The sequence below is a fragment of the Leishmania mexicana genome, chromosome 28, assembly GCF_000234665.1.
Source record: "Leishmania mexicana MHOM/GT/2001/U1103 complete genome, chromosome 28".
NCBI lineage: Eukaryota > Euglenozoa > Kinetoplastea > Trypanosomatida > Trypanosomatidae > Leishmania > Leishmania mexicana.
Window position 1 is genome coordinate 367,755 of NC_018332.1, and position 27,963 is coordinate 395,717.

The window sequence follows — 27,963 nt, forward strand, 5'->3', positions numbered from 1 at the left end:
CTCAGATGAAGCGCCGCGAGGATGAATTGGCTCGCTACTACCAACAGCTAAGCGGCCGGTTTGTGACCGTCTCCGCGACGCTGCGCCACTTGCTGGACGTCGTACCAACGGGACTTCTGCAGCAGCAGCAGCGTGTGCCGTCTCCTGAGCGTGCGCATGCCGGTCAAACACAAGCGGGAGACATGACGATGGACGAACTACGCGACACGCTTGACGCGTGGCACCGCGAGGCCGCAGTGGAGCAGGCCAAGGCACCGCACAGATCCGAGACCATCACCGGCGACGCCCTGGCGCTGCTTGGGACGGCTGCGGAGACGACGATCACCGTCACCGGTGGCTTGGATAACGGGTTGCCGGTAAGTGGGGACGAGGCTGAAGTGACGGCGCTGACTGGATGCGCTGCAGCGAAAGCGACGGTGGTGTTGGAGGAGCCGGCGATAGACGACGAGGCGCTGCCCGTCACCCAAACGTTTGAGGAGGTTCCGCAGAGTTCGTCGTGGGAGGCTGTGGCGCCACTGGCACATCGGTTGTCCACTGTGCCGACGCCCACCGCAGGCGCTGGTAATGGCGAGCCGTCGACCTACAGCGACGAGAAGGGCTACAAGGGACTTGCGGCTGACGCGGCATTGCCAGTACAGCTGTACGAGGTTAGAGACGCAGCAGCCATGCCGCTGCCGCCGTCAGCGGTGTCACAGGAAACACCGCTGACGGCCGAGACACCGGCGCTCAACCCCGCTGCCGTTGATCACGCGGTGGCGGTGCGCGAGGTAGCACAGCCACCGGCGGATGAAGAGAGCGTCACGGAGCACGTTGCGGTTGATTCTGCTGCGCCATTCACAAGCGAGCAGACGGCCGAGAGCTCTGCGGCAGCGCGCACAGCGGTAGACACTGCCGTTGACATCGCCACAGGCACCCCCTCGTTTTCTGGCGACATACTCGCAGCACCACCTGCAGCACATGTAGAAAGCGACGCTGGTCCTGTCCCGGTGATCTCCTCCATGCCCCCTCCACGCGACGGCGAGGACGCACGACCTTCTTATCCGCCTCCCCCTCTTACCTCCACGGCCGCTACAGCGCCAGCGGAGCCGCCGGCCCCGACAACAGAGGGAGATGCTGCGAATGAGAAGGGTGTGCTGCCGCCACCGCCGCCGGTCTCTGCGGTTCCACATCCGCTCCCCCCATGCCTCGTCCCTGTTCCGCTTCCACCTGCATCGCTTCCCCTACCAGACGCCGTGTCGGCTAGTGTTCCGCCGGCCCCTCCGGTGCCACCGTCCTTGGAGCAGCAACTGCAGCTGCTGAATGCGCGCATCCACGCACAGGAGGCGGCGCTGACGGAGATGGTGCGGTTGCATGGTGGGCTTCTGACGTCTGCAGACGCTCAACCAAGCAATATAGCGATGCGTGGTGCGGGGAGGAGAGACAATGCTGAGCGGAGCGCCTGATGTGTGAGCATCGTGTGCACCGGAAGGGGTGTCCTTCGCATTAGATCGGCTTCTGCTCGCCCGGCTGCCGCCATTTCTGTGCACTTGGCGCTGACATGAAGCAGAAGTGTTTTTTTTTCTCGTTTCACGCGAGGCTGAAAGCTTTCTCTACCTCTCTCGACCCTGCATGCTGCTTGCCGTGTCGTCTGCTGCGCCACGGCACGCCTGCGTGGGTGAGTGATGGGCTCCGCTGTCGCTGCTCCCACCCCCTTCCCCTTTGTTTGCTTGTCCCGCATTCGGGTTCCTTTGTTTTTTTCTTTTCGTTACGATCTCGCGCGCTAACATGGGGTGTGCCCCCCCCCCACCACCACCACCACCACCACCACCGAAGATGGCAACTTGGCACGTTCTACCGAGAAGTAGCAGTGACAGTGAGACTTGGAGGGCGGCGCCGGGGAAAGGGAAAAAAGTGTGCAGGGAGAGTGCCAAGAAGAGGCAATCGAGGCGGCTCTGGTCGCTCCTCCCCGCTCCGTCTCACAGCACCCCCACATCTTCTACCACCACCGGCATTCCCCCTGCTATCTTCATTGCCGCCTCCGTCTTGTGTTGTCGTGTGTGGTCTTTCACCTTCTCGCCTCTTGCTGCACTGCCTCCTCCTACCTAGCTTGCTCTCTCTCTCACCCGCACACACATGCACACACAAACACACACACTAACATAACACTCCAACCTCAGCAGAGCCGCTGCGTCATCGAGGTGAATTTCCTACGACCTTCTCTTGGTCACCGCACACAGAACAACGCGGACGCTGACGACCACATCAGCGGGGCACCTACGTCCATGGTTGACGTGCTGCGCGTCGCAAACGAACACAAGCACAGAGAGCGCCTTTTCTTTTTCGTGTAATCTCCGCTCTCCTTTCTCTTGAGGTGAGCCACTCATCAACCCTCTGCCTGGCCCCCATCTCCGAACGCAGAAGTGGTGTTCCCCCTGACACTGTCACTGGCACCGCCGCAGCAGTCCTCTGCTTTTATCTCGATGGGTGAGGTTGACTGTCGTCCGCTGCTCTCGAGCAGCCGCGAGAACCCGCCACCATCGCTGCTGCAGTCGTTGTCCTCGTCTCTGCAGCATCCGTCGAGTCGGGCCGATGCAACATGGGTAGCTGCCCATGGCGCCGACAACGGCACGCCCGCAGCGACGGTAGTAGACGGCACGGGCAGTGAACCTCGGCGCTCCTTCTTCAGCAGTCTCTCCTCCGCGTGGGGCGGCACTGCGGCGTCGCGTAGCAATGCGAATCGATCGCCGATGACAGCGACGTTGCTCCGCCCCTTCCAGCAGCTGGGGATGTGGTGCCGCAACAGATGCCGAGGTTGGTGCGGATGCCTTGGTTTCCGAAGTTCTTGGCTCAGCGGCTTCGCGTCCAGTGCGGACGACGCCGATGACAGTGTTTCCATCGCGAACGTTCCCGGCGACGCGCTCGGCGACTCGGGTGCCTCGCGCGGATCCGGATACAAGAAGGGTGTACGGAATGCAACCCCAACCACAGCTTCGAATGCCATCATTGGCCAAGGCCATCTGCATCGGCAGTACGCGCCGCCGCGTTCGCGGTCTAGCGAGAGGGGTTGGGGTGGCGGTGCGTCTGCAGCATCCACGTCGCCGAGAGAGCACCCGGATGTGGTAAGGGAGGGCGGCAACCTGCCACGCTCAGACTCTCTCGATGAGAGCTCTGTGGCTGGCTCGAGCACGCCCCCGTCCTCCCTCTCCTTCAGCCGACAGCCACGCGGTCGTGGTGAGTTCGAGGGAGGACACCTCGTCATGCAGCGAGGTGTCCTGATGCGCATGGCAGCCGACGGCACTTGCACTCGCGTGTCAGAGACGCCGGCATACTCATCCGGGTTTCATAACCCTGTCCTTAGTACGCACCTCCCAGGTCGAACTAATGACGGCGGTGTCTTGCAGATAGGCCAGCCGGAACCGTTCACAGACGCGTACGGCCATGCCGGCTCCAGCACGGCCTCAAGGGAGATCGAGGACACGAGCAGTTCGTACGCGGTGGCGATGGCGCTGGCCGCACTGGAGGCGAGTCGAAAGCCCCTCCAAACTCTCGAGCAGATTTCCGCGTCCCTCACCATGTACGCACCATACCTCCCTCTCCGAGTGGAGGTGGAGGCCGATCTGAACAGCTGGATGCCTATCCTTGCGGTTCGCACGGCGGCAAAGCCTGCCGAAACAGACTCGGCGTCTACAACGTCAACAATCATCCCTGCCCTGACCGTAGTCCCGCTCTACCTCCATGTGCTGGGTCCTTTGCTACCGTGCCCGAGTGCACAGGCACTGCGTACATTAGAGGATATCCTTCTGGAGGACTGCGATGGCAGTCGACTGCCCTTGTCTGCGCTGCACTGCGCAGACTTGGATCTGCGGCGATTGAAGATGGGCGAAGACAGTGATTACGCTCGCCCCACCATGGCCGCGGCCGCGCAGCAAGCGCAGAGCGACGCATTTCTTGACCTGTTCCTGTCTCCGACGTCGGAGGAGCACTCGAGCTGCACCGCGACCGCGTCACAGCTGCTAGCTTTCGTGAGGCGTATCGTTGCCGCTCGCGGTGCGCATCTCACCACACTGCACTTCACTCGGTGCTACGTCGCGCCGCACGACGTGGGTCAGTCTATCCCGCTGCCGCTAGCCACAGTGCGACGGCTGCGGTTCGAGCACTGCTCGCTTACTCCCGCCCACGTTGCCGCGCTCGTGGCGCTCGCGCGGCAGCAGGATGCGCTGGCATCATCGAAGTTTGCGGAGTCCCGTGGCGTAGGCGGCCTGTCGTCTCCCCGCAGCCGTTCATTCGGCGTCCTGGAGGAACTGCAGCTCAGCGGGTCTCTTACGCCTGAGTGCATCTCCGAGCTGCTGGACTACGTGGAGGAACAGCAGCAGTGCAGTGAGGGGGGCGGCCAGGAGGTTGCCTTGCGGCTCCTGTGCGTGCCATCGTCGGTGGTGCGCGCGGCGAGCGCGCACCCCTTCGTGCAGGCCAACGGCAGTCGGATTAGCGTGGTGAGTGCTCAAGGGTAGCTGGAAAAGGGCAGCTCTATAAGGTGTCCCCCTCCGTTCGACGAGCGTACGGCGGTGAGCTGCACGAACAAAGGGACGGCACGAAGCACTTGACTGTGTGCGTCGGTGATCTCGGCAGGTCTTGGCCTGTGCCAGAGCTGCTGCCCTTTTTCAGGTGTTTATCGCCTCCCGGCATCCAGTTTTCAGCTCCTCTGTGTCACGTCGATGCCTTTCGGCTGTCTTCAGCCGCTTATCTCACCATCGCGTACACCCACACGGTTTTCTCCTTTCTATTTCCTTTTTTTTCAGAATGTGCCGTGTGCTCTCCCCTTCCCACTCGCACCCAGGCACCTTGGCTCGGAGGCTCTTGCTCTCCGGCGGCCAAGGTCTTGGGTGGGGGAGGGGGGTGTCTGTCGTTGTCAGCACCTTGACAGGAAGAAGTGAACTCGACGCTGCAAAGTGCCGCCTCTCTGAGCTGCGTGCTGCACCGTGATGGCCCATCATCTGCCGATGACTGACATCCACCCACACCACCATTCATGTCTGTGCTCTCTCACGTTTTTGTTTTGTTCGTTGCTCTGTTCTGCTGCCCCCTTCCCCCTCCTCCAACCCCTTCTCAGCTTCTTCCGCGCCCCCTGCTGTTCAGAGCTGGTGTTTCTTCGTGAGCGCAGTTTTCGGGCATATCACCTCTCCCTCCCTGCCTTCTGCCCTCGCTTGCTCTGAGGCGCACGTTGCTTTGCAAGCTATGGCGCTTGGTCGTGCCTGTATCCGTGTCTGCATGTGTGTGTGTGCGTGTGCGTGCCACTTCACCGAGCGAGGCCTTGCCACGACGAGGGCGCCGTATGGGGTGAACACGACGGGGAGAACGCGGGGCTGCTTTGCTTGTGCTTCCCTTTCGGTTTTTTTTTTCGCGGTGTCAAAGCCACCGCGACTCGCGTGTGTGGTAGCGGCGTTCTTCTTCCCTCCGGTCCTACCCTAGGACGACTCATGGGATGCTAACCTGAGAACGGCATCAAGAGGAGGAACAGCTTCGCATGTGAACAGAGCGCACACTGTCATGCGCTGATTGCGGTGGGTGATCACGGCCTCCCTCTTCATCGCGAAGCAAGACGTTTGAGGGGAGTCCCTGACATTGCGTCGAGCGTCTGTTCTGCAGACGCCCCGGTGTCGGCACGCCCTACGGCAGTCGGCAATCTCCTGCGTGCGTCGCCGCGGCAGGAGCATGCGACGGCGGCGCTGCTGTCGGTTCGGAGAGGGCCGACCTGCGGTGTAGGGCGGCCCGTGGCGTCCCGAAACAGGAACTCGTGACTCACCCGTGACACAAACAAGCCGCACTGGTCAGCGCCAGCACCGCCCTCGACGCTGAGACGAATTCGGCGTGAACGCCTTGTCGGTGAAGGACCTTGAAGTGGAGCGGGCTGAGGTGCTCTGCGAGATCCAGCGCCTGCAGGGTGCACATGATGTGTCGGCTCTGCCCCGCTTTCCGAATGGCCCCCTCCCCTCAAGAGCACTACCTCACTCGACTGGGATGCTGCTGAGGTGATGCGAGGGAGTCGGCCCGAGGCGTGGGACTTCCTGCATCGGGCGCGGAGGCACTTCGACCGTCTCCGGGCGTCGAGGATAGTGAAGAAGCGCCGCCTACCGATGGCCGACGTTGCGCAGGCGTTTGCAGTGGAGAAGGGCCGGGCCGCCCCCCCTCCATCCTACTGCCCACATGATGGAAAGGAGCTCTCCCGGGTGGAGAGGGTGCACAGCGTAAAAGTGTTTTCGTCGCTCCAGAGATGAAAGGACGCCGGTGCCCGGCCACGGATCCCCACGTCCATGCGTTCCTGCAAAGAGCAAGCGATGGCGTCGCTGGCGTGTCCTTCTTGCGCGGCACGGCGACAAGAGCCCCGCAACAGGAAGTGCGCACTTCGAGTGGGTTTCGAGGCTTGTCACTCTGCTGTATCGATTTAGGGTACGGTTCGCAGCAAGCTCGTGTTCAGGTCCACAAGCGGCGAGTGCTTCAGGTTGTGCACGCTGCCGGCCGGTACGCGCTGGTGCGTTGCCGCGGGCCAGGGTCTGGACCTGGTCCATCGTGGGCAGCGCCACCGCCCCTGACAGTGACGCCCATGATTGCCAATATATATTGTTCTCCGCAGAAAAGGTGCAGGAGGGTGAGTTTGCGCCAGCGGTACGTCGCATCGTTGATCGGATCCGCCCGGCGAACGCTCTCTCTCACCTCCCCAGAGCGCGAGCTGATCGCGCACATGGAGGACGAGTCGTCGGTGGCTTTGGCTGCCGATCCATATACACATTTTGGTTTCGGCAGAGCAGCGCAAGTGCATCTCGAAGGGAAAGGGATAGACTGGTGCACAGCACACTGCCAAGAATGTTGCGAAACCTGCACCGTGGCGCAACGAAAGCCAAGAGCACTCCATCCAATCGTTTGCGTCGATCCTGCCCTCCTTCACGCCCTACGTGCTGCACACCACCTACCTAAATTCTACGCGGGCATGCAGAGGCGTACCCTGACTCTTCCACCGCGGACTTGGATGGGATCGCTCTTCTCAGTACCTTGATGCCCAGGTGCGCAGCTCGTGCTCCATACCGTGGGCTCGTATTGGGGACATTGACGCTGTCTCCTGAGATCGCGCCAACTGCGACATGATTTTCTCCACAAACGCGTCTATCGGGGGAGGAGGGGCAGACGCGCGCACCACCGCGCTCGTTGGGAGCATCGAGGCGCCAGCGCTGGATCTCGTTTCACCACCTCTCCCGCGTCCCCAGGTTTATACAACAAGTGACACTTCCATAGCAACGCAGGGGTTCCGCCCTCCGCAGGTATGCGCGAGTCGGAGGGAAGTTGAAGAACGATCATAGGAGAAGCGGTGCTCCTTCAGAGGGCTCATGCGCGCCTCTCGCTGCTGGGGCGGTGTGAGGGCGTCGTGTCGGTGGTGAACCAGTGAGGGCCCTACAACGAAATGGGTATGCGACATCGCGGTCCACCGAAGAAGCGTGCGCTAGCACCGCGGGTGAAGCTTCCGGCGTGAAGCGGCCCCCTTCCCTCCTTCCCTCCCTCCCTCCCCCCAACAGGCACCCCCTCCTCTGCCTGCTCACTCCGTCTTTTGGAGCCCATAAAGCGCGTAAACATATGCTTTTTTTTGGGTTTCGCGGGACCGGGTCGCGAGGGCCACCAAGGCTTTCCCAGGGGCCCTCTCCTCTCCTTTACCGGCCGTGAGAAAACGAAGCGATGCTGCGGATATTCGAGTTATCAAGCCCGGTAGAGCGTCACGCTATTGTGCTGATCTTTGGAAAAAGAGGAGCGCAGTCAGAAGTGGCTTGCGGCGCTTCCCCTCAGTGCTCCCTAGGTGGCGTCCGCGAAGGAGATCACGTCTTGGTTACCCTTGCCGCAACGCAGTGGACGCAGGCTCGCACTTCTACCACACCAACTGAGCACGAGTTTTGGATCCACATCCTGCAGCGCATAGAAAATCTTTTGGGCCGAGACACAGAGAAGGGCGGTCGCCAACGCTGGCCGCGGCAGAGCAACAGAGAGGTACCGCGGTGCCCTCCTGCCGGGCAGGACGGCTTCGCCAGGGTGAGCGGTGCCGTGCTCCGCAAATGGAGCGCAAAGAGGCAAGAACGGGAACGGCGCGCCTGCCCAGCGCCACCATCGGCATCGGAGCGCCGATCAACGCCATGGCGGCGTTGCCCGTCGGCGTTTGTTCGACCGAACAAAGCCTTGCCAAAGGAACACTGGGGTGGGGCCACCACCGCTAGTGGTAGCAACGCACGCAAACATGAAAAAGAAAAAAAAATGGAATCTTTCATCCGCGCAGGTGGCTCGTGCTTCGCCGAGACGTGCGACGGTTGGCGGAAAGATTTGCGGACGAACCTGCGTACATAACACTCTTCCTTGGGTACAAGCCTCCCTTTTCATGCCTCCTGTCGTGTTCTCCGCTCGAGCCTCTCGCTCTCCATCTCGTCTGTGACGGCGGGTGCGCGCGCGCCTCTTCGTGTGTGAAGGTTTTCTTTGCGTGCACCGTATGCATGAGCACCTCACTCGGGCCTCGCTGTCTCCTTTTCTCTGTGCGCGCATGCACATAGGCTGAAAAGAGGAACACAGCAGCGCTGGAAGGGACGGATTCCGTGGTGTGGCTACATGTTGCTCTACTAGCACTGCCCCCAGCACACACTGTCGCGGCGGTGCCTTACTTCGCTGCCGTCCCTATCCGTCTCACTTGCCCGCTTTCTAGTGCGGCGTGTCAAGGTCTTCTCCTTGGCGTACCCGGCTAACCTCCGAGAACGGCCTCTCGACACACCCGCCCGGTTGCACGTGCCTGTTTTGTTTGCTTCTTGGAATGCCGTGCACTTGCCTTCTACTCACCCGCAACACTCTGTGTGTGTGTGCAGAGCAGCTTGCTGTGTTGCTGTTGAGGGCGAGTCACGGAGCAGGAAACATTGGGATGTCAAGGGATGCGTTCATGACACTCAAGTCGCATCCTCAGGCAAGATCAGAAGAGACGTTTGGCGCAGGACGGCACATATATACATATATATATATGCTTTTATGTGGCGGATTCCGCGCTTGATGGATGGTTGAGGGCATTTTTTTCTTCTTTCCGAGTACTTCTCCCTGCCGACGAAGCGAAGTCGCGTGTTGTTGAACGCGCCGCCGTTCTTTCCGTGAGCATGCCTGCTGTGTTGTTGGTCATGAGTCCCATTTCTCGTCGCTCGTTACGGCACTAATGTATTCTCCGCTCCAGCGCGCGTGCGTGCATGCGTCAGCTTCACGATCGGGAGAGGCGAGAAGAGATGCGGACAAGTGTACCGGACCGGAAAAAAAAGAGCAACGATCCCCTCGGGGGAGGGGGCAGCGTGTGTTTTTCGTGCAAAACGGGGAGGGGCTACCTTGCTGTTTCAACCATACCGTGGCCCACTCCACTCCAGCGGTAGCGAACGCGTGTGCAAGTCGCGGTGTGCACACTTTCGGTGATGTGTCCGTGTGCTCGTGTCGACGGTGCGGCCTTTCCGAGTGTCACGCGTCGGTCGCGCATGCAGTCGTCTCCACCGGCCGCCTCTACTGTCTCCGCTTTCCTCTCCTTTTGTCTCCTCATACCCGACTGACGCCCGCCTCGCATGCCATCCCACCCTCTCTCTCTGTATCACTGCGCTGGCTGGGTGAAGGTTGATCTGATACGGCTTTTCCACATACGGGCATAAATACAGACACACGCACACACACGCATTGACTTCTTCCCTCACCTTTTTATTTTTGAAAGCTCAACAATGTTCTTTGCCGGAGGTACCTTTGGGGTAGAGAGTGAGGCGCGCGACGCCAACAAACGCCCCTCGGGTCGCCGCCACCAAGCGCGCGACATGGCCGAACTGCAGGCCACAGTCGATGCCAGCCAGGGCGTGCAGCCGGTGCCAGCAGAGGGGACTCGTTGCGCAGCGGCGCAAAGGCAGATGGCGACTGGACCGTCGTTTCTCGACCGCATGTACGAACACAACTCGGCTGTCGTGGAGTCGGCCCACCCGGCCGGCCGCCGCGTATCGGCACCGACAGATCACCTGAACATCTTCTCGTGGGACGACACGGCCCCTGCATCTCGCCCGCCCATCCAGAGTCGCCAGGTGGCAGCAAGCGGATCTCGTGCCACCCAACCCGTGAACACCACAGGACCAGTGCCTACCGTCGAGGACAGGCGGGCGGCGGAAGCAAGGAAATTCGAGACGAGCAGCGAGAGCGCATTCTTACGCTTCACCGACGCCCCAAAGGCACAGCCCCGAGCTGAGGCTGGAAACCGTGACGCGCGAACTGGTGCTGTTTCGGGAAAGCCCGCAACATCTCTGCCGCCTTGCGGCGACATGATGGGGAATCTGATGCGCGAGCAACCCCCAAAACCGCGCGGGCGGCGTGGACCGGCGGTCACACCCACCAGCAACCGATCCAGTGTGCCGGAGGAGTCAGGCGTAGCCGGCTTCCCTGGGATGGGCCAGCGCAGCATCCCTCGCGGCCCGCCGCATCTCACGCGCAAGCCAGCACAGTCCAACGTCTTTCCATCACCCATTCCCAATTTCATGCAGCAGGAAGACTTTGGTCAAAGGGAAGATGCTCGTGCACCACCAGCACCGAAGCCGGGGCCGAAGGCCAAGTGCACCCCGCCCTATTACATAGATGATGACGACTACGAGAACCACCGCCCCACGAACGCCTACGAGACGGAGGCGTACAGTCAGCAGCCGTGCCAGCAAGAGATTCGGATGTACGACGAAAATGAATATGACAACCATGACCAAGCACACGCAGGTGACTTCGACGCGGACGCACAGCGCCGTGCTCAAGGGGCACCCAACCTGGAGTGGCTGTACGACTCTAAGGTTGGCGGTGGTGCTGGTGGATTTCCTGCGAAGTCACCTTCGGAGCAGCGGTGTCAGTACCAATTTGATGCAGAGAAGCAGCAGTTCTACGAGGCGGATGCACCGCCCTCACTTCAACCTCAGCATAACTGAAGATGCACGAGCGTGAGGTTGGTGCTGGAGGGTGGGGAGAGGCGAGTGAGGGATCAGAAAGAACTATGCGAAGGTAGCAGTAGTTGTTTGCAGGCACGCCAAGAGTGAGCGTCGCGTTTTGCCTTGCACACCCCCAGCCCTCCTTCTCGTCTTTCATTCCTGCATGACGGGGCCCGCAACCGTTTCCGTCCTACCTTAGGATACGCGCGTGTGGTGCCTTGCTGCCTCCAAACGTCATCCAGTTTTTTGTGCCGTCCCTCCGTCATGTATGTACACACACACGGAGAGACAGAGACGGGCATTTACCAGTGCCAGCACCACATCGTGCATGTGGGCCTGTGCATCCTCTCTCGCCTCTTCTTCCTCCAAACCTCACGACACACACACACGCACACACACGCAACCAAGACCTACTTGGCCCGCACCCTCTTCTTCATTAAAGGCTTCGTACCGATAGAATACGGCACACATATATATATATATATATTTATTCTTATGTACCTATGTCTCCATGATACCGATGAATGCGTAGGCACTTTATGTATGTACGTATGTGTGTGTATGTCTGTGTATGGTTGTATGTTTTCTTTTGCTTGTGACTACTGGTCTTCAGTGTAACGCCCGTCTGTCTGTCCCTCTCAGTGTCCCCACGATGACGACGGCGACGACCACCACCACGACCACTTTCCTTCTTCTTTTTTCTATTCCTTTGCCATCTATATATATATTGTGTGTGTGCGTGTGTGTGTGTGTGCGTGTGTGCGTGTCTCTCGCCATGAACTGGTTTCTTTTTTCTTTTTCCGCTGTTTGTTTGCCGTTCATGCGTGTCGGACTCCCCCAAGCAAGCAAGCAAGAAGAAAATGACGGCGGTACAGGCGATGGAGGTGTTACTACCACTGCTGCTGGTGTCGAGAGTCCTGTGCTGTTTCGTTGTCTCCGCCTCGCGTCTCTCCTGCATCGTCGTGTGTGTCTGCCTGTGTGTATGAGTGCAGTGACACCTCTTTCTCCCCCACCCACCCTCCTCCCATCTTGTGCGTTCATCTTACATCCATTCAGGCGATGTAACGTGATATCGTCAGTGGTGCTGGCCGTCGTGTCCTCCTCTCTGCGAGTCACTGTTGCTTGCTTGCTCACATCCGTGCGCCTGTTGTGGTGGTGGTGGTATATATATATATCTATACATATGCCCTTGGTGCCGCCTCGACCTCGATTTTTGACTGGTTGGCCACTTTGTGGTTACGGCGTGCGTGCTCGCTTCAGCAGGATTGATTGCCTCCTCCTCTTCTTTTTTTGTTCTTGTTTTTGTTCGTCTTATGCTTTGGTCGATAAGTCTCATCGCACGTGCCTATCGTGTCCCTCCCCTCCCCACCTTCAGTGCACGCGCCCCAACGCCACCATACATACATACACCTACCTATAGATGCGCCTGCACGCGCGGAGGGTCGGCGCATACGGCACCGCGGCTAAACCGCAACACGACGGAAACAAGCATAGGTATAAGCTAATACACGCTTTCGAAGGAGTGCAATGAGACACACCAACACATAGGCAAAGGAAAAAAAGGAAAAAAAAACAGAGCAGGCGATAGCCCATCAGCAGCTTTCTGAAGATGCAGAGATCCCGCGTCGCCCTCGTCACGCCCTGCGCCGGTACATGCGCATGAGCGCGAGCACACCAGCTTTCATGTGCGTTATTCTATACACCACCGTGTTCTTTCCTTCGCTCCCCTCGCTGCTGATGTGTGTGTGTGTGGGTGGGTGGGTGGGGAATGCGCACGTACGCGACGTGATTTCACACCTTTCCTTTTCCGCCTTTGCTGCTCTCCTTTCTTTTCGTGTATCGCCGTGATGCGCGCTGTCCGTCTGTCTGTCATTGATGCGTGCTTGCTTGATGTCGTGCGCGTGGTTACACTCTCTCCGCGTAGCTCACCAAGAGAAGAATTTTTGTTGTTGTTCGAACATCTTCTATCGCTTCCTTTCTGGCACGTATACACCGCGTTCGTGATCTGCGTGCGCTGCTGCCCGCAGCGCGTGAGGTGGCAGGCGCTAGCAGGACACCAGAAAAGACGTGCTTTGCTACTGCGAGGAGCTCCACACCCACTCTCGAGACGAGGTTGATGAGGAGCAGCCGCAGAAGAGGTGAATCACCTTAACCAACCAACCATACACACGCACATACACGAAGCCACTCTTGCTGTTGCTTGCTTTTTCGAAAGGGAGTGCAGAGGCACAGGTATTTCGCTTACACGCCGTCCCTCTTCTCCCGCTTCGTTGTTCTCACACACACACACACATACACATACATCACAGAGCATAGAACCCCACGTATAGGGGGACCACCGCCCTCCTCTTCGTCGTGCGCACTCTCGTACAAGAGAAAGACGGCGGCGCATCCAATGGAATGAGGAGGTTGGCATATGCCGCATCCGTCGTCGTACCGCCATACGGCCGTGGAGAAGGAGGCGGTCACAGTACACCTGCGTGGATGCGCAACTTACTCTCCGTCCGCCTTTTGACGCGGCGGCCAATGCGCAATCGGCCATCGTCGTGTTCTTCTAGGGGTTTCACGCTTCAAGGGGACGTGTGGGGGCCTGTTTTCCTGCAGCACCGGCGCGTCGCTTCGCGGACGACGCCAGGTGACGCGACGGCTTCCGCAGAAAAGCGCAGTCCCCGGGAGGAGGCGTTCGAAGAGGCGCTGTACAAGGACTTTGCACATCTGTCTTTAGTTCGTCCAGCTGACACCGTCGATGCGACATCGTCTAGCGAGGTGGCGTACAAAAACATCGCTATCCGTGCCGCGCCCCGTATTGAGGACCGCACGCCAGCTTCCGGTGCGGTGGCAAGGGAGGCGCCTGAAGATCGTGCTAGCGCAGGTGTCACAGGCTCCGAAACGCTCCCGGTGAAGACTGGTGCAAAGCCGACCCCTGTGGCGCAGCCCCCACGTGTGAACCCTGGCCGAAGCAGCGACATGAGGAATCCGCCCCTGCTGCCGTCCGTCTCAGGGTTTGATGAGGAGAGGCGCACGCATCTCACCACCGAGCTCGCGTTTGAGCAGGCGCTCTATGGCGGCATCATTCCTGTGGGCGATGGGGACGGAGGCGCCACGGACAGCCACAGCACAACGAGCATTGGCTCCACCTCAAATACGCCAACCGCGCGAGCGACTGGCGAGGCAGCGGGTGCGAGCGAAGAATATCGCCAAGGCTGTGCCGCCGTTTCAACTGGCGCCGCCGCGCCTGTATCTTCGGATCCATTTTCACGGATACCGGGCCACTTACTGCGGGGAGACAGTGCGGAACTCTCGAAAGGTGCCCCTCCGCCTTGGCAGGCTGCCAGACGCAACGAGGACGAGAGTCAGCCCGCGTCGGCAACGACAGTGACAACACCACGGGTAACCTTTGCGTCTGCTGAGGCCGCCTTTGAGCGCGCGCTCTACGGTGATGTGATGACGGAGCCGCTGAGCGGGAAGGCAGATGTTCTGGTGTCCAATGATGCGAGCATGCCTGAGGCAGGTAGGGATGGCAGCGCGTCTCCTGGAGCGCCTCCGCTGCCACCGGCCCCGTCTGCGACACCCGACACGCTTGACTCCGCGCGACCGTACCGCGATGGTAGCGCTGCTGACGCACTTGTGCGCCGCGCGGATGATGCCGCACCAGATGGGGCGATGGAGGGAACACCAGCATTAGGCATGAGCGAGCCCGACACGGGGAGCACCCCAGAGGGCCGTGAGGATGTCCGCCAGCTGGTCGACAACGCGGCAGACAAAGAGGTATCTGACGCAGCCGAGGCTAAGGGTGCTGAGAGCGTTGCTGTCGAGAAAGCCATTCCTCCCCCTACCGTCTCCATGCGGTGTGCTCTCGATCTAGACCGTTTAGATGCCCCGGCCGATCAGTTTGCACTTTTCGATGCTCTGTTTCGCGTCACAGACCACCACACAGCCGTCGTCACGCACATAGACCCCGCAGATCGGGTGAGGCGATGCATGCCGCTGCTAGACCGCATCAGCAAGCGGGAGCTCTTTTTCGCGAGTGGGTGGATCTTGGACTTGGAGCGGGCCGAGGACACCAACGCTGCGCCGCCCCGCACAGAGAGGGCAGCTGGCTTCTCAGGATCGGCGGCGCCGTTGCCGTTCACGCACCGAGAGGTGGTCGGGCGCAGCAAGGTACTGCGCACCCTGGTGTTCCGTCTGCTGCACGCGCAACACCACTGGTGGGACCAGGTGCAGGAGGTCGTATTGCTTGCGGTGAGGAAGGCGGCGGCACTTGAGACAAGCTGCCCAGCGGTCGTTGGCGACTCAGCCACCGGTGAGGATACCCCTCCGACGTCCTCTGACGATGGCGTTGAGGGGGCAACGGCGTCAGTTGTAGTGCCCGCCAGCGGCGCGGCTGCCGTGGATCGTCTGCTGCGACACACAACCGCGGAGGATGTTCAGGCAGCCATGACGCGCATCTTCGGCACCGATCCCCAGCAGGTGCACTTCTTCAGCGACGCCCTGTGTGAAGCGCTCGCGACATTCGGTGACACCAGCGGCGCCGTCGCCGGCTGCGTGGACGGCACGTTTTCAGCCTTCGAGGGGCCGGTGGCGGCGTGGAATGCGTTCGTTCTCACGCAGCGCCATCGCACAACTGGGGTCTGCGGGGCGCACAGGCGGCCATTCAGCTTCGGCGAAGGACGGCCCACGATTAACATCTCAGATCTTGCGCCGCTGCAATACTGTGAGGGCGCCGCCTCCTGGAGCGACGCGGCGTCTCCCGAGCCGCTCCCATGCGTCACTGCTGCACGGCACAGCACAGACGCTCGCACGACGGATGGTGACAGTCAGGTCGACGAGGCCCACGTGGGGCGGCGGTCTACACTTTGCACGCCCTCGGCGGACGCTGCAGCGGCCGACCCCACCACCATGGCGTGGGATACAATGAGTGAGGAGGAGCAGAACACGTTCCTCTTCGGGGCTGAAAGTGCGCAGCTCTCCCTGCGAGTTCGCGAGTCGGGCGGTGTCTACGCCGTGTTCGGACAGCACAATATTCCGTTTGAGATGGAGAGCATGCTCGCGGAGGCCGAATTGGTGGCGCAGCAGCGCGAGGCGCTGGGAAAGGAAGAGACGGAGGCCGACGCAGCAGACGGAGGTGGCATCCACGTGCCGGCAGAGGCATCGCTGCTCGAGGTGATGCGCGATCAGGAGGCAGCGCACGTACGTGCGTACGATGTAGACCGCGTGGTGCTCGAACTGATGAACAGCGAGGGAGCGACCGTCGCCGCGCCGCCCGGCGGCCGCTCGTCCTTCCTATCGAGTCTGGCGGCCGCGTCCAACGAGAGAAGCGGAAGCACTTCCCGACAACAACGCGCCCGCGGACGCATTGGCACGACCGCGCCCGCCTCCACGATGCCGTTTCAATGGCAGCTGCGGAATAACGAGGATGTGCAACTTGCCGCACTCTGGCAGCGTTTCGTTCGAGCGTCAACAGGCGACCTCATAGGCAACCTCGTCTACGTGCGCCGCCATGCTAGCTCTCTCGTGCACGACGCCGTGGTGGATATCGCCGTGCAGAAGGCCTTCTGGCTGCTTTTCTTCGCGCGCGACGAGGTGCGCGCCGTCACCCATCCAAAGCGCACGTACGAGACACTCTGGAACTTGCACCATCAGCTCGTCGCACTCTTTGCATTACCTCACGGTGATGGGTCACCGCCCTCGCCGACGCCGAGGCGGGTCGCCCGTGGCTGTGAGGATGCACAGGCGGCGCGCCCGACCTTTGAGGATCTCTCGCTGCACAGTCAGGTTAGCTACGCATGTTTTGGCTGCGCGCACGTGCCACCGCGGCCGAGTTCCCTGGTGACGGAGGCCGCGGGAGTAGGCGACAAGCCCCACATCCACTCTAGCGTCAGCGTCCCCTATGCATCGCCCACCGACCTGTATGCTGCCCTCGCCGGGTCCTACAACGGGCATGGTGCTGGGCAGCTAGAAACAGGAGCGGCGTTTTCAACGTCCGCCGACGGCACACAGTCCTCGGGCAGCGAGACAGAAAATTTTACGACCCTCTCGGCTCTCCAGCAGTCTGCCATCGACTTCTGCTTCCCCCGCAACGGAGCCGAGAGAGATGAAGCGGCGCTGTTCCTGCCTGCGGGTGGGGGCCCCACGGTCGCGGTGGCAGCGATGACCACCGCGCTTGAAACGGCAAACACGGAGAGGGATCCGCAGAACGAGCAAGGCGAGTCCTCTCCCGATGCCGGATCGTACCCCGCATCCGAAGGGGAACCACTGAATGATGACGAACGTACGCAGCCAGGTGCCAACGTGAGGCAGCGAGCAGCGCGTGCTAGAAAGGTCAGAGTCCACGGCGGTGCAGCCGCCGACGACGACGCGTGGATCCGGCAGGTACACAGCGCACTCGAGGGCAGTGTATACGAGTGCCTCCGTTCACTCCGGGCAGCCGGCGTGCTCGCGGCACCGCTCCCTTCCTACGAGCGCCGCCGCGACAACCTTGGTGTGACCTTGGCGACCTTCTCCGACGAGCAGCGGCGCAAAGTGTGGCGCGCCGTGCAGGATATCACAGCCGCAATGATCGAGGGAGACGCTGTGGAGTCCTCGGTAGGTGCATCGTCGTTAGCGAGGGATGCACGGGTGCCTACCAAGGTGGAAGACAACCAGCATCGCATGCCCTCTCCCGACGCAGCAATGGCAGATGCGCTCGCGTCTCCGCAGAAAAAGAATCGGAAGGCTATGAGATCTGCATGCTCGCTGGGAGCGCCAGATGTGTCGATGGGGCACTATAAGCGCCACCAGGCTAGTGAAAGGCTGATGACAAGTGACATGCCTCTTAGGCGCAAGCGAGGTAGGAAGCCGCGCACTGTGAGCTTCGACGCCATCGAGAGTGCATCAGAAGAACGAGAAGCCACTGCTCCCGAGCAGACAAGGCACTTGAGCAAGCCCTCAAGGCAACGAGGCACAGGCCGCCGAGGCCGTAAAGGTGGGGCGGCACGACGGGAGTGCGGCGTTACCAACGAGGAGGTGGCCCACATCATGGCCTTGTTTCGCGAAGGCGAAACGTAGTCCACGCGCATCCGCGTCTCCGAACACACTGTTATAGGACCACCCTACCGACTGGCGCGCTTCGTGCGCGTTAGCTCATGGTCCTATCCACATGTGCACCTGTGTTTGTAGATGGGCATGTTGCCCCGCCTTCCCACTGCCCATGCATCCGCTCAACAAGGCGCGCACACACATCCGAAGCCCACACAGGCATTCACGTGTGTGCCTAAGGGAAAGGAACAAAAGCATCGATGGCCACACAACAAAAGAACGTCAGAGCAGCAGCAGCAGCGGCAGCACGTGTACTGCCTGAAAGAGGAGCACGCGTGAGTACAAGCGCTCTGCTGCAATCGCCGTGGGGGAGGGGAAAACGTAGCACAGCAGTGGCAGTACTACGGATACGAACAAATCCGTGTCTTCTTATCGGTCTGCTGCTGTGCTTCACCCCACTCGCTGTCTCTCTGCCCTCGTTCCTCTCCCCCTTGTGGTGCGCTCGATACTCTGCGTCCCACCACTCTCCTCTCCCTTCTCCCATGCTCGCCAGCCACGCCACGGCGCGCACGCACACGCGACTTCTCTGTATCCTTTGCAATATTTTTGTTTTATTTTGTGTGGTGGTGTGCGAGTGCGGCGAGCTTCGCGCGCCAGCTTCAAGGGAAGTCGCGAATCCTAACACGGTTCAACGATCGCACCGTCACACACTCACACACACACGCACATACACACACACAGCGCACACACGCACCCCAAAGAGACTGCACACAACGGCATATTTACCGAAGCAGGCTCCCAGTCTACACCGCAGCGCGAGTAGGAAGAGGAAGGAGGGTGAGGGCAACACGACGGAAAAGAAGAAACGAACGGCAGCGTCATCGCGGCCTCTGCGCGTGCAGTCACACATAGGCGGATCCAACTGGAAGAACAGAGAGGGCAATACATCTCACCGTGGCTGGAGAAGGGCAGAGCAGCGAGAGAGTGAAAGGCAAACGCGCGCGATCTTTCCTTCACTTGCGTGCCTTGTGCCTCTCCCCACCAGCCACCGAGGTGCAAAGGACGGGACGCAGGGCAGCACGAGGGAGAGAGAGAGACGAGGCTAAGGCTGACAGGGGCTTCACTCGCTTGCGGCGAGCCGCCACCTCCCCCCACCCCCCACAGCAACGGCTGCGATCTCCGAGTCACTGGAGGGGCCATTCATTTGGTTTGCTCGTTCACGCGCCGTTGTGTACAGAATTTGTTGCTTCTCCCCTGGGCTCTGTCGGTGCGCCACCTTTTCGGGTTGTCGTGTCCTCTGCGTCCGTGCTCGCCCATCCCACGCCGTCGCTGCCCTCTTTTCTCACCCCCGTACCTCTACCTGTGCCGTCTAGTCTGGTGACGCGAATAAACCCTCAAAAAGGGCGTTGCGTGCGGGTTTGCCTGCGTGTTGGTCTGTGCGCGTTGTGGGGGCCTTTTATTTTTCGCCACGCTCGCCTCAGCTCTCTCGAGCACTCTTGTAGCGTGTGCATCGGACTGCCCTGCGTGTGCCTATTGCTGTGCCTGTGCGTGTGTTAAGAGCAAAGGGCGGGAAGAGGCGTCACTACGGAGTACTGCACAGCTTCTCGTCCTCCTCGTTATCCTTCTGCCTTTGCTTGAGTACGCATTGTTTGCGAATCTGCATCTTCCCTGAGTTTCTGTGTGCCTGCTCTCTGTGGCTCGCGCAGACAAGCACATCGGCACTGACCCCCCTCGGTTGTCCCAGGTGACTGCCTCCGCTCCATTAGTGTATTCTTTTTTTTCTCTGTCGCGAAGCTTCGAAGGCGATCGGCTGAGATGTTTGGCAATGTGATACGGCGCGTGCCAGTGCACGGGGGTGCTGGTGCAGCTTGCCTCTCAATTCCATCGCCCTCTTCCAGGTCGCTGCCGCTGCTGGCATCGTCATCTAGCTCCACGGCGGTAACAGCTGTGCGCGCCTTCGCCGCGGCTCGTCACGTCCGCGCCACCCACACAGACCCTTCTACCTTGCTTTGTGGCACGTTGTCCCTGGCGCATCGGTGGTCCTCCACGTACCCTACCGCGTCGCGTAGAAGTGTCCGAACTAGAAAGAACAAGCAGTTCAACTACCTCACAGCGGATCGTCTGATCCCAACCGAGAAGAAGTTGTCGCGGGTTGCAGTACGAAATCGAGATGACGTTAGTCTGCGACGGCGCCGCGAGTACAAGCAGCAGCTGATGCGTGACGTGGAGGAGAAGATCCGGTTTTACCCACCCAGCATTAAGAAGCAGGTGTTCTTTCCCATCATGACGAACTCCACCCGCGTAGCCCTCTTCCGCGGCAACCGCGAATACGGGATCCGCACGACGACGCGCGTCTTTAGCATGCTCCTGGGGCAACTCTGCAAGAGAGAGCATCGAGAGCTCATCCTCGAGAAGCTGGCGGAGCTTGGGCTTCAGCCCCCCACGGCAGAGGACTGGGAGCACTTCACCGATCCGGTGACGGGGGACATTACAACGGGGATGATGTACTCCACCTGGGTCAATTCGATTTTGACCACCTATGGACGGATGTCATACACGGGCTCGAAGCATCTGCTCGCCGCTGGAGGGACCACGCTGTTCGCGTATGTCATCCGAAACTACCTCGACCGCACCTTGGTGCCGCCGATCGAGGACTGGTCGCGCCAATTCGGCCCTGTTGTCCCCGAGGAGTTTTTGGGGCGGCCACGCGGTCAGCAGAAGGTAAGTCTTGCCTTGTCCGACGCATCGTACGAGTTGCGTGTGTGGGGGCGCACACATGCACAGGAGGCTGTCTCGCGCCTCTCGCTGCAAGAGCAAGCTGACCTCGTGACTTGGGTGGAGGGGAACATGAAGACCCACATCGCGGAGATGGAGAGAAAGCACGCCTTCACGGCGAGGATACTCGCAGTGATGCACAGCCTGCCGGAGGCCAAAGCAATCCACAACTCGTTCTGGGCCTTTAAGGAGGCGAAGCGACTGGAGCACGTGGTAAAGATGAATGGTGCATTCTTTCCGCTGCACCACGACGTGCGCCAGTTGTGGGCGCAGCTGTCGAGTGAGGAGAAGGCGCAGTACTCGTGCTTTGGTCGAAGGCGTCAGACGGAGACGGCGTGTGGGCGCAAGCTCTTTATTCGCTACTGTTGCCGTGACTACGGCTTTGGGTTGGCGGAAGCGTCGAAGCGCTACGCTACCCTTGGCGATCTGCAAAAGGCTGCGCTGGAGTTTCCCTTTTACTTCCCGCTCACCTCAGGTAGCGCCGCCACGGCGGCGTTTCAGCGCTTCTACTTGGTGATGTGTGAGCGATATGGCATGGTGCGCACCTACAGCAGCGGCATCGGCAATCGACTCTTCAAGGTAGCCATGCGCCAAAAATGGGACGCCCTCACCATGGCAGAGCGAGAACAGTACGAGGAGCATGACCGGATTTATGCGGCGTTTCCGCTTCAGCCGACCACGCCCGAGGCAGCCGCATCGGGCTCCGCAAAATCATCCTCATCAGAGTCGCTGCCAACGTGTACGGCACCGTCGGTGGCGACAAGGCGCAGCGAGTGCTTAACCACGCGACGGGGTACCCCGTCCAAGGGTCCGACGGCATCGAGGCCACAGGTAAGAGTTGGACCTCAGTACTTTGTGGAGGAGCGGCCACCGTCGTTAAAGGTGGACGACACCGCGCTCACTGCGGAGGAGTTGCTCATGAACCTTCGAGAAGCTGCGTACGGCGCACGCAGCAATGAGCCCAAGGCAAAAGTGGCGACGACAGACGCTCACCCTAAGGCAACCCCTTCTGAGGCGGAGATGGCGTCGGCGGCGGCCGACGAGCAGCAGCAGTCATCAGAGCCGCAAAAAGAAGTGCTTGACACGCAGGACGTCAAGGTGTCCGTGGCCGCGTCGAGGAGAGGCCGTGTATGCTCCAAGACTCCCGGTTCTACTGAGGGCGAAGGGTCCGCGAGGACGCGACAGTCGGCACTCCAAGTCGTCATGATTTGAGCACCACACTTGTGGCATCCGCATTTGATGAGGCGATAGAGGTTGTGAGAAGGAGAAGGAGGAGGAGGGGAGGGGGGCGGGAGAGGTCACTGTGACGTTTTCCGACCGCTTTTTCAATGTGGGCGAGAGATAGGAGACGGGTGGAGGCGTGAATGGGGCGGATACGTCGTTACGCAGACGCTTGTGTGTTTCCGTGTGTGGTGTCAGTGAACGCGTTGCCGTATAGCCGTCCGTTCGCCTCCGTAGCGACGTTCGTTGCCAATGGAAGAGGTGCTTGTGTACATGTCTACGTTTGTGTGTGTGTGTGTGTGTTTGCTTACCTTCGGCCCCTCGTGCTGCATGACTCTCCCTTCTCTCTCCCCGCTCCTCCTCGCCAGGCGTCTCAGAAGCAGAGCAGCTTTGCTTTGCTCTGCTCTCCTTTTCTTATCAAGTACCGCGTTGGCAGTGGAGTCTATCTGTCTCGCTTCAACCCCTCTCTCCCCTCCCTCACTCTTACATCCCCTCCCATCTCTCCCTGGTCCGTGATGATGCAGCATAGAGTGTTGTTCTTGTACTCCGCCTTCTTTTCGATGCCCGTGAAGCGACCTGTCTCTCCTCTCGTCTGTCTGACACGACTTCTTCACCGTCCACATCCAACAGCGTCACCCGGTCCCCTATCGTGGGGACGGACCACACGCGCGCTTTCACATTCTTCCCTCGCGGGGACGTCGAGACGCCGTCTCGATGCCACTACTGTTCACACTCGTAACCACACACAAGCAAACGGAAAAAGGCAAAGGAAAAATACAACGACAGACGTAACGCACCTGTCGCCTTACACGGTGGGCATTCGTCACAGAAATGGCGTGGCAAGGCGGTGGAATCGGGGCGCGAGGATGTGGCGGTGCTTCCTCCCCGCCACAGGTAATACCGTCGTCGACTTCCTGCTTCGCCTCCCTTCCCGCCACCACTCCTCCCCACACACCTGTGCAGCAGTGCCAGGCATACGGCGATTGTGCATGAAGGCATGACACCCATCGCGCGCGCGCCTTGCTCGCGTTTCTTCCCCTTACCCCTCCCCTCCTCCTCCCTCCGCCCCCGGTGTGTATCACTGTCATGCACACACGCGATGCTACGTCTCTCCCGCTTTCTTTTTTGTTCTCCGTTGGTGTCCTCATCTCACCTCCGTGCCGCCTTTTGGTGTATGAATACGTTTTCGTCTACCCTCGACGTCCTTACCGGCACAAGCATACTTGCTTGTCGACAGGTATAGATACGCCTCTCTCTATACAAGCATACGCTCGCAGAACGTGCCCTTGTCCCGCTACTCTTTTCTTCTCACTATCGGACACCGCTGAGTGCGCCCGCTCGTAGCTGCGCAGTTGGTGCAAAGCTGACCAGCAACCGGCTTTCCTCTCCTCACCGCAACCGACACACGTTTTGCCGAACGGCACTTAGCCTTCACGTAGAGAAGAGGTAGACAAGGAAGGGGAGCATTGCTCGCCTCAGCTTTGAAGTCACCGCCGAACAAAAGGAAAAAAAAAGGATACTTATCCCCGCTGTCTGCCGTGCGCTAGTGCGGGTAATCGCTGCTGTGGATAGTTAAGCGCACGCTCTCGCCGAGGTCGCTCCTGAGGAGCCGGCTCATTTCTCATTGGTGCTTTCGAGAATTGGCCCCTGCCCCCCCCCCTCCACCACCCCACCCACCCATTATCATCATCTTTTTTTTGTCTTCTGCACCCCTCCCCTCCCCCCATCGTCCCATCCAAACCCATTGAGCAACGTTCCCCTCCCCGACATCTTACCCTTTTGGGTCACTACAGATACACACACACACAAACAAGCATCACCATCATCATTGCTCTCTTCCTCTCTTTGCCGTGCCCCGATTTCCTTTCTCTCACGCCCCTCTCTCTGTGTGTGTGTGTGTGTGTGTGTGGGTGTGTGTGGGTGGGTGTGTCCTCTGCGTATTTCCCAAGCGCGCAGTTCTCGTTGTGGTTCCGTTTTTTTTTTTTGGTGTGCGCCGAGTTGTTTCATCTTCTCCTCCTGCCAGTCTCCTTTTATTATTTGGTGGAAGGAGCCCTCGTCATTACTGTCGTTGTTGTTGTTTTTCTCTCTCCTTTTTCCTCCCCCGCTTTGTTCCCTCCCTCCATCTCTGCTCCTCCTCGGAACCGGAGTGTGTGTGTGTGTGTGTGTGTGCAGGTGCGTTTTCGTGTCTGAGTGTACAGACGCATTGAGCACTGCCTCTCGTCTCGCATCCATCTCTCCCACTGACCCCGCCCCCCTCCCCACACACACACACACACCCACACACACGCACAATCAAACGGTGCACACACGCGCATCCTCTCCTTCTCTCTTTTCTCTTTTTTTGTTGCTGTTGGGCTTTTCCGTTCGGTGGGCTCGCTCTCACTCGTTTTGCCGGATCGCTGTTGCCCCACCCACCCTCCCCTCCCCCTTCTCCTCTCCTCTCTTCACAGCTCTGGTTGCATAACTTTGTTGTCCGTGTGCGTACGCATGCCTCTGTGTGTGTAAGAGTGAGTCGTTGTCTGTGTCGTACATCATCTCCCCCGACCTCCTTCAGCAGCAATCCCTGTTAGTTTTCGTTTTCTTCCTGGGGCTGCGCTCCTCTTCCATCTGGCATTGTGCCGTGCGCTGCGCACACACACACACACACACACACACTCACACATCGCCCCCGCACATCAGCGTGCCCCCGTCGTTCCTTCTTGCCTTCCCTTTTCTTTTTTTTCCGCTCTGCTTCGCTCTCCCCTTCTCTCTGTCTTCTCTGTTTGCTGCTCTTTGCCACAGGCCTCAGAGGAAAAGCTCATCTTTCAGCCTTGTGGGCGTCTGGTTCTTGCCTTTTTCGTTGCGTGACGATCTCTTGCGCTCTGCGCGCGTGCGCGTGTCGGGAGTGAGGAGGAGGCGGCGCAGACTTCCTTATACTCTGTGCATCAGCACGCCTCTCGGTCTCCGTTCCCTCCCCGCGGTTTGCTCGTTGTTTTTTTTTGTCTGCTGCTCCAGAGGCGGTGAGTGCAACCAGAGGCAGAGTCGGTGGAAGGCGGACAGAGAGTGTGGCTCGGTGCCCTATACTCTCCGCCAATCGACGTCGAGGAGCGTCGCTGCTTTCTTCGTCAGCGCGCACCTCGTGTGCGTGTGTGTAGGGGTTGTTCTGTTGAATCTGCAGGTGCGCGCAACTGTGTACATCCTCGCATATTTGCTCTCTTGTGCCCTTGGGCACAGGCACGGACACACACGCGCGCTGACGTGCTCTAGAGTTTAAAACGGTCACCTCGTTTTTCTGTGCCTGTCAGTTTTTTTTCTCGCTTGTGTGTGTGCACGCACATGTGAACTCTGATGAACGCGGAGAACGCTATGGGAAACTCGAGCGCACGGATACGCTCCGACGCGCCAACGACATCGTCGACAGCAGCGTCGCAGGACCGGGCCAACGGTGTACCGCCCCCTACAACGCTTCCGTCCAACAGCACTTCGCTCAATGGGCCTCTGCTCCCTCTGTCAGGGCCGCGGCGGCCACCGCGTCGGTTTGCGCGCCAGACCAAAACCCCACCCACCCCACCCACACAGCACCCATCCAACCAGCCAACAGCGCTCCCCTTGCCGCCACTGATACTGCTTGAGCGGCAGCAGCTGGTGCAGGCGCTGCAGCTGCGTTACCACTGCTCAGCGGCCTGCGCCACCTCCACCGTGAACAGTTATTACCCTGACGAAGAAAAATGCCGGGCGACGGTTCAAGGCAAAATGACCGCTCCGTTCGTGCTGGCCGTTGGGATGGTGCCAAAGCAGCGTGAGTATGTCGACAGCCTGCGCGACGACCTCGCCGTTGCTTTTCAGCATTTTCCGTTTCTCAACGGTAGTGCGAAGCCGCAGGACGAAGAAGAGCAGAACGGGTGTGCCAATGCCGTCGCCAGCGGCGACAGGGGCAGAAATGGTACGGCGTCGTCGTCGGGTTCTGTTGACTGGGCGGAGGTGCGGGCTCGCCTCCTGTCACCCAAGAAGGCGCCGCTGTGGTACATGCACACCGAGCTGGTGTTTCCCGGAGATACACACGATGTGCGCATCTACGAGAATGCCTACCAGAGCCTCATTGTGAAAGAAGGCTTTTCCTACGTGATTGGCTGCTACGCCTCCGGCGATGGCGTGGTGCCGGCCCTCGACTATGTCAACTCTCGGCTGTGCGGCGAGTCTGTTCAGTCTCTTGCCCAGCGCATGGGCTTTGACGAGGACGTCGTGGAGGCACTCGATGGTCTTGAAGCGGAGGTGCCCACCTGTGTCTACACGCGCGTGAACGCGTTTGGCAACAACCCCGCCACATCGCGCTCCTCCCGGCAGGACAAGGGTCACGCGCAGCAGGTCCTCAAGGAAGCGGGGCTTGCCTACGTTCGGTCCTACGTGACGACGCGGGCCGATGAAGCGGTGACAAAGGTGCAAGATGGGACATTGCTGCTCCCAGTCGTGGTGAAGCCAAACTCCGGCGCCGGGTCAGAGTTTGTGACGCTGTGCTACACGGTGGATGACATACGCGTTGCCTTCTCGATGGTGGAGGGCGTGCGGACGTCGCAAGGCACAGACGCGGCGCAGCTCGTCGTGGAGGAGTACATCGAGGGGCCCGAGTACGTCGTGAACACGGTGAGCTACCAAGGCGTGCACGTCGTAACGGATGTCTGGGAGAGCTGGAAGTACCCGAAACCAGTCGTCACCACTGGCTTGACGCGCAGCGCCGAGGAGGCGCTGCGCACCGCCGGCATCGAGCGCCAGAAGCAGCGCAAGATATCCATCCTGTACGACAGGCAGACCCTCATCACCAATCTGGCAGACTTGCCGGCGAGCCACAGCGCACGGCGGACCGTGGAGTACACGCTCAAGTGCCTCGATGCGCTGGGACTCCAGAACGGCTGTGGGCACAGCGAGGTGCGCCTTGACACCCGAAAGACGGTGCGCGAATTGCGACATCACGAGCACCGGCGACTGCAGACGAACAGCTCTCAGGGCAAGGCCAAGGACGAGCACCTCGATGAAGGAGAGCCCATCTTGATTGAGCTCAACTCTCGCATGCAAGGCGACACCCCACGCAGCACCGACGTAGTCGGCTACGACCAGTATTCGCTGCTCGTCTACATCTCAGAGGCCGTGAACGTGTTCGGTGGGGCCACGGCCGCCTCCACCGCGCTGCCCTTCCGCGTCAACTCGTCGTCGCGGCCGCAGCGGGTAGGTGAGATCCCATGGCCGCCTGTGCCGCGTCTGTACCGCGCTAGGTCCTCCATCGAGCCACCTGTGGCGACAACTGTGCTGTTCCTCGCGACGAAGGAGGAGTGCATCCTCAACGGCGTGGCCCTGCGCACCCTCGCAGAGCTCGGCACTTTTCAGCGCTTTACCCGAACCATCTTCAAGCCGAATCAGCCCGGCTTCGTCACGCCCCTGCGCCACACCGTCGATCTCTTCTCCAGTCCCACGTCGTGTGTCATGCAGGGGCCCGCTGCAGAGGTGGTGGCCGACTGCGCAGCCATCCGGTCCATGGAGTCGGCAACGCTCTCCTCGGCGGCGAAGGCGGCGCTCTTCAAACTCACCTCCACGATTCACGAGACGGAGCGGCTGCGCGAGAACGCTCGCATTATCGACGGGCGACTGCGCGCCGCGACGGAGGCCTACCGCCACACCTCAGCTCAGGCGGGATCATCGACCGATGAGGCCACCGGCGGCCAAAGGGAGATCGACGAGCAGGGCACGGAGAATGATGGCCACTCTTCTCAGCGTGACTTGGAGGCGCTAAGAAGCAGCATCTCTTCCCTTCAGTCGGAGCTGACGTGGGTGACGAACAACCTCGTCGCCGATGATAGACAAGCGCAACACCTGCGAACCGAGTTTGCGAAGGCGCTGGCGAGTCAGCAGCCCGCCCCACTGTACATCAACTACCAGGACTTTTCGATGATGAAGGCGGCTGGTGTAGGCAATGAGCTGGCTGTCATGTAATGACGGGGGGGCGAGCGTGTCGTAG

At 60.2% G+C, this 27,963-nt stretch overlaps 6 protein-coding genes across 6 annotated transcripts in view; all 6 read left to right on the forward strand.

Moving 5' to 3' along the window:
- Positions 1–1,442, forward strand: part of LMXM_28_1040 (hypothetical protein, unknown function) — a gene marked incomplete at both ends in the record, with an annotated part of 2,526 nt that extends 1,084 nt beyond the window's left edge. The window contains one exon of the mRNA XM_003876894.1: positions 1–1,442. This exon is cut by the window's left edge and continues 1,084 nt beyond it. Coding sequence (XP_003876943.1) covers positions 1–1,442 — 1,442 coding nt within the window.
- A 1,818-nt stretch (positions 1,443–3,260) lies between these two features.
- LMXM_28_1050 (conserved hypothetical protein) lies at positions 3,261–4,487 on the forward strand (the record flags this gene model as incomplete). Its single annotated transcript, XM_003876895.1, has 1 exon — positions 3,261–4,487. The coding sequence occupies one exon, from the start codon at positions 3,261–3,263 to the stop codon at positions 4,485–4,487; it is 1,227 nt and encodes a 408-aa protein (XP_003876944.1).
- A 5,250-nt stretch (positions 4,488–9,737) lies between these two features.
- LMXM_28_1060 (conserved hypothetical protein) lies at positions 9,738–10,964 on the forward strand (the record flags this gene model as incomplete). The annotated part of the gene is made up of 1 exon (XM_003876896.1): positions 9,738–10,964. The coding sequence occupies one exon, from the start codon at positions 9,738–9,740 to the stop codon at positions 10,962–10,964; it is 1,227 nt and encodes a 408-aa protein (XP_003876945.1).
- Positions 10,965–13,364: 2,400 nt separating this feature from the next.
- On the forward strand, positions 13,365–18,011 carry LMXM_28_1070 (conserved hypothetical protein; the record flags this gene model as incomplete). Its single annotated transcript, XM_003876897.1, has 1 exon — positions 13,365–18,011. The coding sequence occupies one exon, from the start codon at positions 13,365–13,367 to the stop codon at positions 18,009–18,011; it is 4,647 nt and encodes a 1,548-aa protein (XP_003876946.1).
- A 1,785-nt stretch (positions 18,012–19,796) lies between these two features.
- LMXM_28_1080 (conserved hypothetical protein) lies at positions 19,797–21,968 on the forward strand (the record flags this gene model as incomplete). Its single annotated transcript, XM_003876898.1, has 1 exon — positions 19,797–21,968. The coding sequence occupies one exon, from the start codon at positions 19,797–19,799 to the stop codon at positions 21,966–21,968; it is 2,172 nt and encodes a 723-aa protein (XP_003876947.1).
- Positions 21,969–25,322: 3,354 nt separating this feature from the next.
- Positions 25,323–27,938, forward strand: LMXM_28_1090 (conserved hypothetical protein; the record flags this gene model as incomplete). The annotated part of the gene is made up of 1 exon (XM_003876899.1): positions 25,323–27,938. One exon carries the CDS (start codon positions 25,323–25,325, stop codon positions 27,936–27,938), a length of 2,616 nt encoding a protein of 871 aa, XP_003876948.1.
- Positions 27,939–27,963: the final 25 nt, after the last annotated feature.